At 35.6% G+C, this 12,662-nt stretch overlaps 1 protein-coding gene across 1 annotated transcript in view; it reads right to left on the bottom strand.

The window, feature by feature from the left end:
* Positions 1 to 12,662, bottom strand: part of LOC134541645 (ras association domain-containing protein 8) — a 124,313-nt gene that overhangs the window by 73,646 nt on the left and 38,005 nt on the right. The window contains 2 exon segments of the mRNA XM_063385223.1: positions 5,055 to 5,229; positions 6,862 to 7,001. Of these exon segments, the coding sequence (XP_063241293.1) occupies positions 5,055 to 5,229; positions 6,862 to 7,001 (315 nt within the window).

Genomic DNA, 12,662 nt, shown 5'->3' with positions numbered 1-12,662 from the left:
CTCGCATTCCTGCACGTCAGCCGACGGACCAGAGCGATAAGCGCCGCCAGACCACCCGTTGTCACGGGACGCAACCTTTCAAACGCCACACAAATACAGCCCGCAACAGACATAATAAACCTTTAATAAAAAGTTATCATTTCAACACTAAATCGTCTGTTTTTTCTATACAAAGATGGCGAAAATGGACACGCTGCACTGTGTTGAAATTTTTTTTCTCGGCTTTCTAGGGTATTGTTTTTTTCGGGAGACATCGTGCTATTTAAATACTGTAATATGAATTTAAAAATTTGTCATATTTACACCATAGACTATTTGAATATGAAATCTATACGAACAAAGGCGAATTTTTATGTATTTGGGGAGGGGTGGAGGGTAAAAATTGGCCCGAATTCTCTATTGCGACCATTCCGTTTATAAGTCCGTTTTTCCGGAAACCGTGAGGGGTCACATCAGCGGGATTCTACTGTATATTTAAGTTTGAAAGCTTGTAAATTCCTTGCCAGAGATGACTGAACTCGAACTTAGAGTGAAAAGTGACATATTTTGACCCCTCCCTCACCACTTTAGTACACCATTCATAATAGCCCAATTTTACGCGAGAAGGGAGGGTGAAATGAGCATTTTCTCACTGAAGGTTTTTCAAAGGAAGCGAAGTTGGGGTGTTATAAGGGAGGACACTAGATGGTTTGTGTGTCTGGGAGGGATGAGCTTATACGTCATGAAGCTGCTCCGCCAGCCGGGCGAGCTTAGTGTGCGCCCACTGGCGTTGCAGAACCTAGCGCTGCCATATTTTTAAAGGAAATGTCCCATTATTTTTTTGTTATTCTTACATGAACATTATTGGAAGTATTAAAGCTGACACAAAAATATGCTGTGTGTTAAAATTAACAGATTTTAATGATCTTTCATTTCGTTTTTTGTCTTTTTTTTCTTTCTGATTTTCACATTTTGGTCAAAATGTCCAATTTTTTGACGGTTCCCGAGAATGTATTCGTAAAATCACTGCTTCGTTAAATCCAGGGTTCGTGACATTGGGGTTCTAGTGCATTTAACTACGGCAAGCAGAAAACGTACATGTAAACTAACCAGTAAAAATAAACTGTCTTTTGACATATTTTCTTTAGAGGTGGCCTGTAGGGCGACGGACTTGTCATGAAGGTTGAAGTGGGTTTAAAGCAAAGCCGTCTAGCATTGTGAGTGACAGCATCCTGCTATTGTACAGCTGAGCGAGTAGCGGTCTGGGAGTAGAAGGGGGGGAGGGGGGGGGGGTTTGAAATGAACTGAAAATTTAGGAAAACATCTATTACGACCCCCCCCTCTATTACGACCCTATTCCTGGGAACCGTGAGGGATCGTTTCAGAGAGGTTTGACTGTATGTTGTTTAGGAAATGCTGCAAATATGTTACGTTTATTCTATTTGGTATATTTGAAGCTAGATTAGTGCTAGTAAGATGATATTTTAATAACTTTTTACTTGTGAAGAATTTTTGTACTGGCTTCATAAATTGCTCAACAGAACACCCTAAAACTCTAATTTAATAAATATTTATTTAAATATAAAATTAGGTAGATATTCCTTCTCACAAACTACGATTTAAGAATTTATTTTTAATTGTACTGGCAACTATTTGGAAAATAAAAGTATTGGTTGTGTTTAATCAGACCTTGTAAAATGAACCGTGTACTAACACATATTACCGTATTGGTCCGAAGATAGGCCGACCTCGAAAATAGGCCGACCCCTTCTACAGCCCACTCAAAATCAGGAAAAATAAATTTTAACTAACTAAAATGATTATCAGCAGCATATTACCACAGTAACACTTCAACTAAGTTACCTAGTATTTATTGAACTGACAAAAATATTTGAGAGTTCATATTTCCGTTTATCTTCACATTCTTTTGTAGTGGTATCAACATTTTATACGGCAATGGATACATTTTCTAAATTCATAGAAATTGTGACGTAAAAACATTTACGTTACGTTTAATTTTGACGTAAAAAGCCCAAAATGGTTTTATGTAAAACGTGTATGAATCAACCATAAAACAGCCAATATTGCAAATACAGGGTGTCTACCAGATCTAGTAAATGAAATTCCCTGATTTTTCCAGGTTTTCCAGGTCTAAAACTGAATTTTTCCAGGTTTTCTTTAACACAATTACGACATTCCACGAAACTGAAAAAACTGAATAACAATACATTTATGGGTTTCAAAGTATTTCAACTTACTTAAATTAGTACAAATATTACCTTCTTCTAGACGTGGCCAAAGTGACTCAATTGATGGCAAATAAAACATGCTGCTACAAATATTTCACACACAAAAAACATTAGTAAAAGGAAGCTCCCGTCAATTTTGCAGTGACTCAACTTTTGCATCTATAGCACTTGCTTCAGAACGAGCCAAATCCAACACTCGAGCCTTCTTAAACTGCAATGCCTTGATCGCCTCTTCAACTCTTCTTTTTTCTGCCTTCTTCTTGTCTGTAGCTTCCTTTTCTTTTTGTTTTGTTTGCAGGGCTTCCTTACGCCTACAACTAGCATTTCTTACATATTGTAACATGGACTTGATGATATCAACATGCTCTACACCTCCAGAACGTTGAACAAAGTCATACACTTGTCTTTGTGTAATTAGTGTTTCTTCCTGCAAGTTTTCAGTCAGCAGATTAGAATTCACTCAAAATCCTCTTTCCAATTATGCATTTCCATCATCATCCTCACAAACTTTAGAAGGCATGTTTTGACAGCTACTGTATGTGCCTTAAGAATGAGCATCCACAAGTGATCAAAGCGCCCATCTTCTCGAGAAAAAGACGAGAACAGTGCTTCAGAATCTTGCGAGGAACATACCAACTGATATGATCACTCAATGTTATCAGCTTCTTGTCCTGATAGCCACCTGTTTCGAAGACAACATTCTAAACTGTACTTCACACGCTGTTTCCTCACACCCGAATTTAAACCCATAGACGGACATAAGCAGGAAATTCCTTTGGTAAGTTTGTACTTAAGGGGACTTTTGTCTTGAAGTTTTTTTACCATAACCTTTGGACAAGTCCTAACATCATTTATCAGTAACAGGACAGACTTTTCTGGTACTTTTTGTTTCTTGATGGCATGGCGTACTGCATAACCCAACTTGATATTGTTAGCAGTAAATAGATTTTCCTGGTTATCTACATCCAATCGAGATACATTGTGTTTTTTTCCCTAAAACACTTCAGTACCTCTGGTTTCACAAACTTTCCTGCCAAAGCTAATAAAATGTCTACCAGTGAATCATACAGAAAAGGTACCATGGGTGCTTCACTTTGGAACATTGTAAAAAACAATTCCAGCTCTGATGCCAAAGAGTGGAAGAATGTAAATTTTACTTCTAGAAGATTATCTTCAAGAGCACTTTTCACTACATTGAAATACAGATGAAATAGAAACTTGACTAACAAATTTCTTTGGAACATTGTAAGAAACAATTGCAGCTCTGATGCCAAAGAGTGGAAAAATGTAAATTTTACTTCTAGAAGATTATCTTCAAGAGCACTTTCCACTACCTACATTGAAAGACAGATGAATAGAAACTTCACTAACAAATTTCTTTAGGTGGGGTAACGTTTTCATGGCACGCTCAGCAACTGTAGTATTTTCTAACCATCTTACTGCACAAAATCTCTTGGGAAAAAGCTCTGATCCAGTTATTCTAATGTAATCTGCCCTCCTTGCAGGTACATGCTTCAACAAAAAGTAACTGTGCCTCAAAAAACTAACAACGTCCCATTGTGTAGCAGAAATTCCAGTTTTTAAAGCACCATGGACCGCATGAAGCCCATAGCTACCAATTTCTAGCAACGATGGCGAATCTTCACCAAAAGTGTCTGTGATATGACTTTCAAAGCTAACAAAAGTGCCCAGTTTACGTTGGGGGCATCCATAATTACTTAAAATTAAATGCACCTGTCGGTGTAATCCGAACGCGGGAAGCACATGCCGCAGCACATACGTCAGCAGGATAACAGACCAGCTTTAACCAGTTTGTATCACGTGATTTAACGCCACTTCCGAATCCGATGGTAAATAAAAGAAAATGGACGTGGGAACTGTTCGTTATTTGCCATTCAAAAAAAAAATGGGAGGGGATACACTTGATGCTACGTCAATGCAAGCTGATCAATAAACAAAAAAGTATTGCCAATTACAACCCACCAAAAAAAAATCCCTGATTTTTGAAAAAATTCCCTGATTTTTCCCTGATTACAATATTCCCTGATTTTTCCAGGTTTTCCAGGTTTTCCAGGGTCAGTAGACACCCTGCAAATAGGTTTTATTGTTCTTGTTACTGTTGGTATGTACCGGTATTTGTTTATGCATGTCGCAACTACAAGTTGCCAACACTGGTGCCATTTTGTTTTTCCTGTGGTAGAAGAGTAAATAAAACATACTACGGTAAATAACCGTACGGCAAAATTTCTGTTTTTACACTTTACTGTAAATACCACATTTTAAAAGCAAATAAAATTACCGCAGCCTGTTAAATACAGTTCAAAAATAACCAGAGCGAACTTTCAAAAGCTATGTGCTACAAGTGACATCTGTGTACTTAACTTAAAATATGATACGTTATTGGGGTTAAGTGTGTTTACTAAATTTCTAAGTTGGAAATATTACTAATTCCACGTAAGTACAGCGTAATTTTAGGTGAATGAATTGTATATCTGATAACATTTTTATGCCATAAGTGATTCTCCTTGAAATGTATGTGTTTAATTATACTATTTTGGCAAGTGCCCCATTATAGGCCGACCCTAGATTTCAAGGTTGACAAAACTGGCAAAAAAGGTCGGCCTATTTTCGGACCAATACGGTAATACATATTTATGTAATCACATGTTATTATATAATTTAAGTTTATTTTAGGAATGATTTTGCTTGAAACCGAAAAACTCACTAATCCGAAAAGAATATTGGTAATAGCAGAATCCTAATAAGAACCGGTCTTATAATGACACAGCAGTAAAACCACCCTGGTTGTGGCGAGAGAGCACGCACCTCCCTCTGGAGACTGTCGCCACACTGCGCGGCCGCCTCAGTGCCATGCTTGGCCTGGTCCAGCTCGTGCTGCAGCCGTTCCAGCTCGCCGAGCGTGGCGCGCTCCAGGCTCTGACGGTCCTCGCTCTCGCGCACCACGCAGCGCTGCTCTGCCTGCAGCTCCTCCAGCAGCAGCCTGCGCACACACGCACTCTGAGGGCACGGCGTCACGGTGGTCAGGTGCCAGGCTGGGCAGGCGCTGCCATCTCTGCGAGACGCCAGTTCCTGCTCAGCGTCACAGCGCATGTCCAGCAAGCTGGTTAAAAAGCAAAATGCTGGACGCATCTTCGGCGCCTCGGGGTGGCCACTTCCTGGCAATACAAGATATTTACAAGGTTTTTCAAAGTCATCTCAATGAATGCTCAGAACTAATAAAACTTAGTTCGTCAAACAGTACACTCAAATAAATTACACCATTGTACATTTGTATGTAATGTAAAATAAATTACTACTTATAACTTTATCATGGTGCCTAAAATATTATAACATCAATTTAAATAATAATTTTAACAAAAGTCAATCTCAGCTTTGGTTTATAGTAAGGCAAATCATTTGAATTAAACTTTCACTGGCAAATTCACAGGCGTCATTCTGGCTGATTAAAGCCGGTCTGTGTAGTATTGAATTCAGTGTCCTTAATTTCTATCCCTGTGTTTGTCAGTTTTAATTACATACTAAACAGACCTAGTATTCTTAAAATTATTTTGTAGTCTCCTACTAAGTATCCTTACAAATAGTGGGGATTACTATTGTATAAAATAAATAATAGTTTAAAAAATCTAAAAAACACGCTTTTATAGAAAATCCAACTAAAAAATAGGAAATAAATTTTAATAAATTTGAATTTAAAATAGTGTAAAATAAAAAAAAAGTATGTTATTTAAAAAAAAGTGTGGGGTGCATGGTGTCAATAGTTATAATTATTTTATTGACAGATATGAGTAGAAGGATTATCATTTTGATAATATCTTAAAAAGCACCCCACGCTTTTTTTTAGTAACATACTTTTTTTTTATTTTATACTATTTTAAATTCATATATATATATATATATATATATATATATATATATATATATATATATATATATATATATATATATATATATATATACACACACACACACACACACACGTATATATCCCCCCTCTAAATATTTCTCTCTTTCCTCTACAGACTTTTTTAATACATCTATCTTTCTCTATAAATCTAAATAACTCCTTATCTCTCTTCTCTCTATGTCATTCTCTATGCTTCTCTATATCTATATATCATTCTCTATAAATCTAAATATCTCCTTATCTCTATATAATACTCTATAAATCTAAATATCTCCTTATCTCTCCATATCATTCTATATGCCTCTCTCTATCCCTCTATATTATTCTCTATGCTTCTCTCTATCTCTCTATATCATTCTCTATGTCTCTCTCTATCTATCATCTCTCTAAATTTCCCAGGTTCGAATCCCACTCCTACCATCCTGAACTGTTTTCCATGGTTTGGGTTTCAAAAATAATTTCTACAATACAGATACCTTCATGAATACCTGATTTGTGTTGAATAAGTATATCTCTAATGGCCTCATTACTGACAAGATGTAAAATCAAAATAAAACGTACCACTTTTAAGCATTCACCTGAAATCACGTAGGAACTTTTAGTTCTGAACTACTCTGTATATAAATTGAAACCCCATTTTCCCAAACATGGAGCTTAGAGGCAAATCCCGCAGCATGCAGAGCTCAAAGAGACTATCAGTTGGCTGACCTGATCTTGTTCTTGCACTGCAGCAGCTCCGTCTCGCAGTTGGCCAGCTTGGACCGCAGCAAGGTCAGCTCCGACTTCAGGGTCTTCTCCTGCTGCCGCACTATCTCGCTCTCCTCCTCGACACCACTCAGCTGTCGCAGCTGCGGCACACACACGGAGCCCTGAGGCGACCAACGAGATGTCTCAAGCCCAATGTCTCCCCACGCGCACACCGAGTGGCAAGAGAGGCACCAACTGCGTAAGAAACGTCACAAGTTTACTGCATTCTTGAAACGAAAATATGTAACTTTATTTATTTTACTTATACTGTGCCCCTTCAGAACAATAAAAAAAAAAGTCAAGCTTTTACACTATAGTTATTACTTGGCAAGATATTAAAGCAGTAAATTACACAATGCTGACTCAAATTTAGTACATAGGTAAGAGTTAATGGAGAAAATTCAATTATATAATAAGGATAGTGATTGAGCTTCTACGAGTAACTGCCTTTATTATTCAATTCAAATTTTGAATTGGATATCACATCACTCATGACTATTGAATATTTTTCAAATAGAATTTTAACACAGTGAAACTTATTTTTCATACTTCACAGGGGTCCAAAAAAAATTGATCCAAAATAGAGAAAAATAAAAAATAAAGGAATATAAGTACATGAAACCATAACCAACAATTGTAAAATCAAGGGAAATTAAAAAAAAAACTGACATTGCATTTTCTTGAACACACAAAATATTAAGTTAACAAAAGTTTAAAAAAAAGTTTATTAATATAACTGCTTATATACATAAAAAAGATTATTATATAATAATTTGAATTTTCATTTTTTATTCATAAACAATGATTATTTATAAAATACAAAAACAATGGGTGAATCTAAATATTTCATTACATCATCACATATTTTATATGTTTCATTTTTTAATTAAATTCTTTTGCGAACGAGTCCCACATGGTATAGGTCTAAATTTTGTTAAGAAATAATTTTAAAAATTAATCAAATTGAAATGTTGAATTGAATATCAAATCATTCACGAATATTGAATATTTAATTATTCACGATTATTGAATATCAAATTTTTGATTTAAAATATTCGCAGACCTCAAGTAGTAATATGGCAAATGAAAATAATTAATTATTCTGAATTACATTACAGCACCTTCATAACTAAAGTGCAGACCAGAAGTTGTTTGGAAAAAATCATCACCCAAAGGTTAGCAGGGCAATTTAACACAGCCTAGTAACACACCAACTGTTATAAAAACATTTACCATCGTAGTGACGTTGCTACATAAATCTGTAAACTAAATCAGCCAATAACTGAAACATTCTTTTTTGGTCAGCAAGTTTCAATGAATTTCACTACTAGAAAAGTATGCATCATTTTGAATTTATACAAGTTGGCAACTGCTTTTTAGGTACAAACATACATAAATAATATTTGATTGATTTTTAATTCTGGTACTAGTCCTAGATAAAAAAAGATATACAGTGAAATGTCTTTAATCCAACATTCTATGGTTGGGCACATCCAGTAATCCACACCAAGGATTCCCGCCGTAGACCTCATCACTAGGCGTTTCCAGTTTGCTTGGCTATAGATACCTAGATACATCAATTGGTTACAGTGTTTTCTCTTTTCTAGTAGGTTACATTTCCATGACGAAATTTTAAGGAGATCTGAATCACAGACATAAAGTTAATCACAAACCTTATTTTTTTAAATTTGGCATTCCTCTTCAATTTAGGTATAGTTCTGTTAAAAAGTTATAATTTTATCCTTTGCAGTACAGAAAATTTAATGTTAATTTTCAAGTTTATTTTAAGTTTCGTTAATTACTATTATAACTGTTTCTGGAGAAGGTTTATGCCTTGCCATGTTTTGTAAAAAAAGGGGGCTTAAAGTTGGCAGTATGGTTATAGAAAAAGTGAGAACAGTTGTCCTGACGTGAATCAACATGTGGTATTTTAGTATTTATTTGTAAGTTATATTTTATGTATGTAAGTTTATTTAGTGGCTACTTATTTATTATGAATGTATTTTAACAGCATTTTTAGTTTAGGTTTATGGTTTCTTGGTAGTGATTTTGATAAATGAACTCTGTTTAGATCACGGCGCCACCTGTGCGCACTGCGATGCTGCGGCAGTTGGGAGCTGGCCTTAGTGTCACGCGCGGGTTGCAAAGAGACGGACTATGGCTGTGACTGCAAGTGTTTAAGAACAGTGTTCAGTATTGTACGCTTCTGTGATGTGTACGAAACGAGTTCATGAAGCTGCAAAAATGCATAGTGCTTTGGACACACATGAAAATAGTTTGTGTGTGCATTGCTCATCTGAGACACAATGTGCGTAGCCGCGGGCCTTGCGCTAGCACAGATCATAACTAAGGCGTGCCATGCACAAATGACACCTTGCTGGAGTCTCAATCAAGTTATAATGAACCAGTCCCTATATGCCCTAGTCCCCGGCAGAAAAGGTGCTGGTGTTGGCAAGAAAATGGGGAACACAGCTGATGACGGCTATGGAGTTTACAGTATTCATAATGGTCGAGCAACAAAAAATTCAAGTAAGCTGCTCTTCTGTAATTATGTTCTTCTGTGGCAATTTGTGCTGAATCTTTCGTACAGATTTTTTTAGACAAGTTGTGAAAAAAGACCTATCCTTTTTGCATCAGCGCGGTATCCGCGAGTGGCTATAGAAAGTATTATAGCCCCTGCTCCAGAGAACTGGAACTTTGGAGTACGATAAAAAAAATTTTAAATTGAATTCCAGGGCTAGTCAGTTTTGTATTATAGTCCATGTACTAGTCATTTTTGGTAAATTAATTTCTGTAACCAAATTTTCTAGTCAATTTGTTGTAAGAATTTAAAGCCTTATTTTTTTTGGCACATGTGAAAAGTAAATAATGTGGAGCTCTCCAAAATATTTAGTCATTTTTTAATATTTTACTAAATTTAAATATTTTAAAATATTTTAATATTTAAGCTTTTTTAGGTATTAAGTTTATAGGCTATGCAAATATATTTGGCTTGCTTACATGCCATTATAAAAAGGTTGTTAATGTTTATGGTACAGAATATTCTCATAGTTTTCAAGCAAATAAATTGCCCTTTACAGTATTTAAGTTTTTATTTATTTGTTACTCCTTGCACTATTCTTATAGTATTACAACCTTTGCTGCTGTGTTTGAAATTTAAGATTGATATCACCTGCATCATGTTCCGGGAAAGTAGAGTCAAGTTAGCGCAGGTGATGAACAAAAATAATTTAATTTTTCAATTATTCATGTGCTGCATGTTAACTGCATCTCCTGGTAGGGCGCGGAAGTTGTCCATTTTTGCCCAGACTACAGGAAAGCCGACAAAGAGTAATGCTCACCTAATATTTTTTTCTTTCTATACACCAGCATTTTATAACTTGTTTTAAATACCATTGTACTACCATATTGCTGAAACTAAAAGTGAACTAAAAGTGGTAGTCATATTATAATCGTAAATTTGTACCTACCGCGGCAAGAACATAAATTAACTGCGAACTCCATCTTAAACCTCCGCTTAGTTGAAAAACACACTTTCTGCCTGTAAACTGTGTCACTTACGCTACTTTAGACAGTTCTTGTTTATGGCTTCCTGAACTTCGAGGAGGAGAGGATGTCAGAAGGCGTGACAGCTGAGTTATGGTAACACTTTGGAATACCTTAAGAGTAGGGAGAAAGTTTAAATGGAGATTATCGCCGAGTTCCTTCCACTTCCTTCTGCTTCTCTTCACTGAGGCTGCTAGCCAAGGTCCCCCCCCACTCCTCATTCCCCCTCCCACACGACCACCTTGTAGTATATAGCAACATTCTGTGTAGGGATGGGACTAATCCACATTTTGGTCGAATCCGAATCCTTGTTTGAATCCTCAGTGTTTGTCATCGAATCTCGAATCCCAGTCCCACACTAAACTTCACCACATGTTATTAAAAAAAATTACACATTTATTTCAAAAAATTATATAGGCCTATGTATTAAAAAAAAACACATGTGTATTTATAAAATTATAAAATAAGTGCATAGTGTATACAGGTGATATAAAATAGAGACTAATAACCTCAAAAACCACACACGTAAGTTTGTATCCGTCTAATTCTATGTTAAATTAATCCTTCCTATGTTTTCAATAAAATACGTTTGTATAACAGACACCATTTTAAAAAAGTTATGTTTTTTTCTGCAATATTATATTATTGAAGGTTGGAAATGATCGATTAGTTATGCTAATTGAGAAAATGCAGCGTAGTTTATCTTATGTTTGTGCTATTTCCATTACCTTTATAATATAGTTTAGGTATACAATTTTCTAGAGCTGGACAAACTTCAGTTCTCTGGTTTCGAACCGAGCAGAACCGAACCTCATACAGAAATAATTGTTTCGAATTAAAATGAACCGATGACCAGCATTTTGGTCTTTGAGTGGTGAGAAAGAAAGGTTCTCCAGTCATATGTAAAATTAAAACATATAGCTTAGCTTATATGTATACCAACTTTTAATTCATGAAGAAGTTCCATCTAAATTTCAATAAGACTATCTTCCTTTCTCAGTGTACACTAACCTACATTAAAAAATATATAATATTATAAAGATGACGAACATTCAGCATAAGGCCACATAACATATTTTTGTGGTAGACATAACCTAACATTTTTAATAAGTAAAACTTTTTAATAGGACATTAAAAAAAAAAAGTCGAATGTGAATTAAGTTACCTATCTACATTACAAAACCCGCTGACTGCAGTTTTTGTTTTCTTGGAAGAATGCTGCTCGTCAGAAGAAACTATAGACATTTTTGGGGTGGTTCTGGGTCATCTGGGTCGTCATTATCTTTTCTCCATTTGGAAAACTTAACGACGTAAGCCTGCTCATCGCAAATCACCTCAAGAACAATAATATTGTAAACGTAACGTAAGAAGAGTGGTTATAGAAATTTGCGTCAGAAAAAAGAAAACACGAGAAATAATGATGGCTGCCACGACTACGCTAGTCAACTTAATACCGTACTGTAAAATTTACTGGACCAGTACTTTTAATGTTTTAATACACAAGATTAAATTAATAATTTCAGTACCCGACTGTTATAACCAAAAAGGCCAAAGAAAATAAATACATCCCAGTAATTTAAAATACGTAATTTACGTAGTCATTTCCTACCGCATTTGTCTTGTGTTAACTTGATCACGTTAGTTTTGCCGAAATAGAGAGTTCTCGTACATGCGCTTTAGTTTAACGTATGGGGTACGCAATCTTTGGTGATTTTACAACACTTCTCGTACACGCACTATAGTTAAAGGTATAACATACAATAACTTTGGCATTTGTACGATAGTTTATATTACGTAGTACGAGAAATGCATACAAAATTCTCTAAAGTAAACAAAAAACAAAGCGCGCCTACATGAAAAAATGCTATGCGAGTTATGCGACAATTAATAATTTTTATTTTTATTTTGTCTGCGCTTGAAACTGTTGAGGCGACGATTATGCGATAAAAGTCGGAATATTACAAGTAATGGAATTTTGTTGTGCTGTTTTGTGAATGGTCTCAAATGGAGGTTAGAAAATTAGAAAAACGTAATTTTATTTAAACAAACGTTCGGTTTTTCGAATATATTTTAAGAGGTTTCGAACCGAAACGAACCGAACGTAAGGGTTCGGTTCGGTTCGGTTCGGTTCGGTTCGGTTCGGTTCGAAATTTTCGAACTTCGCCCAGCACTACAATTTTCAATTACTACCTAAAACTCTTAAAAACCCACCTCGA

Source organism: Bacillus rossius (assembly GCF_032445375.1).
Source record: "Bacillus rossius redtenbacheri isolate Brsri chromosome 4 unlocalized genomic scaffold, Brsri_v3 Brsri_v3_scf4_1, whole genome shotgun sequence".
In the NCBI taxonomy this organism is placed as follows: domain Eukaryota; kingdom Metazoa; phylum Arthropoda; class Insecta; order Phasmatodea; family Bacillidae; genus Bacillus; species Bacillus rossius.
The sequence above is the reverse complement of the archived record's forward strand: the minus strand, read 5'-3'. Positions and strand labels throughout refer to the sequence as shown.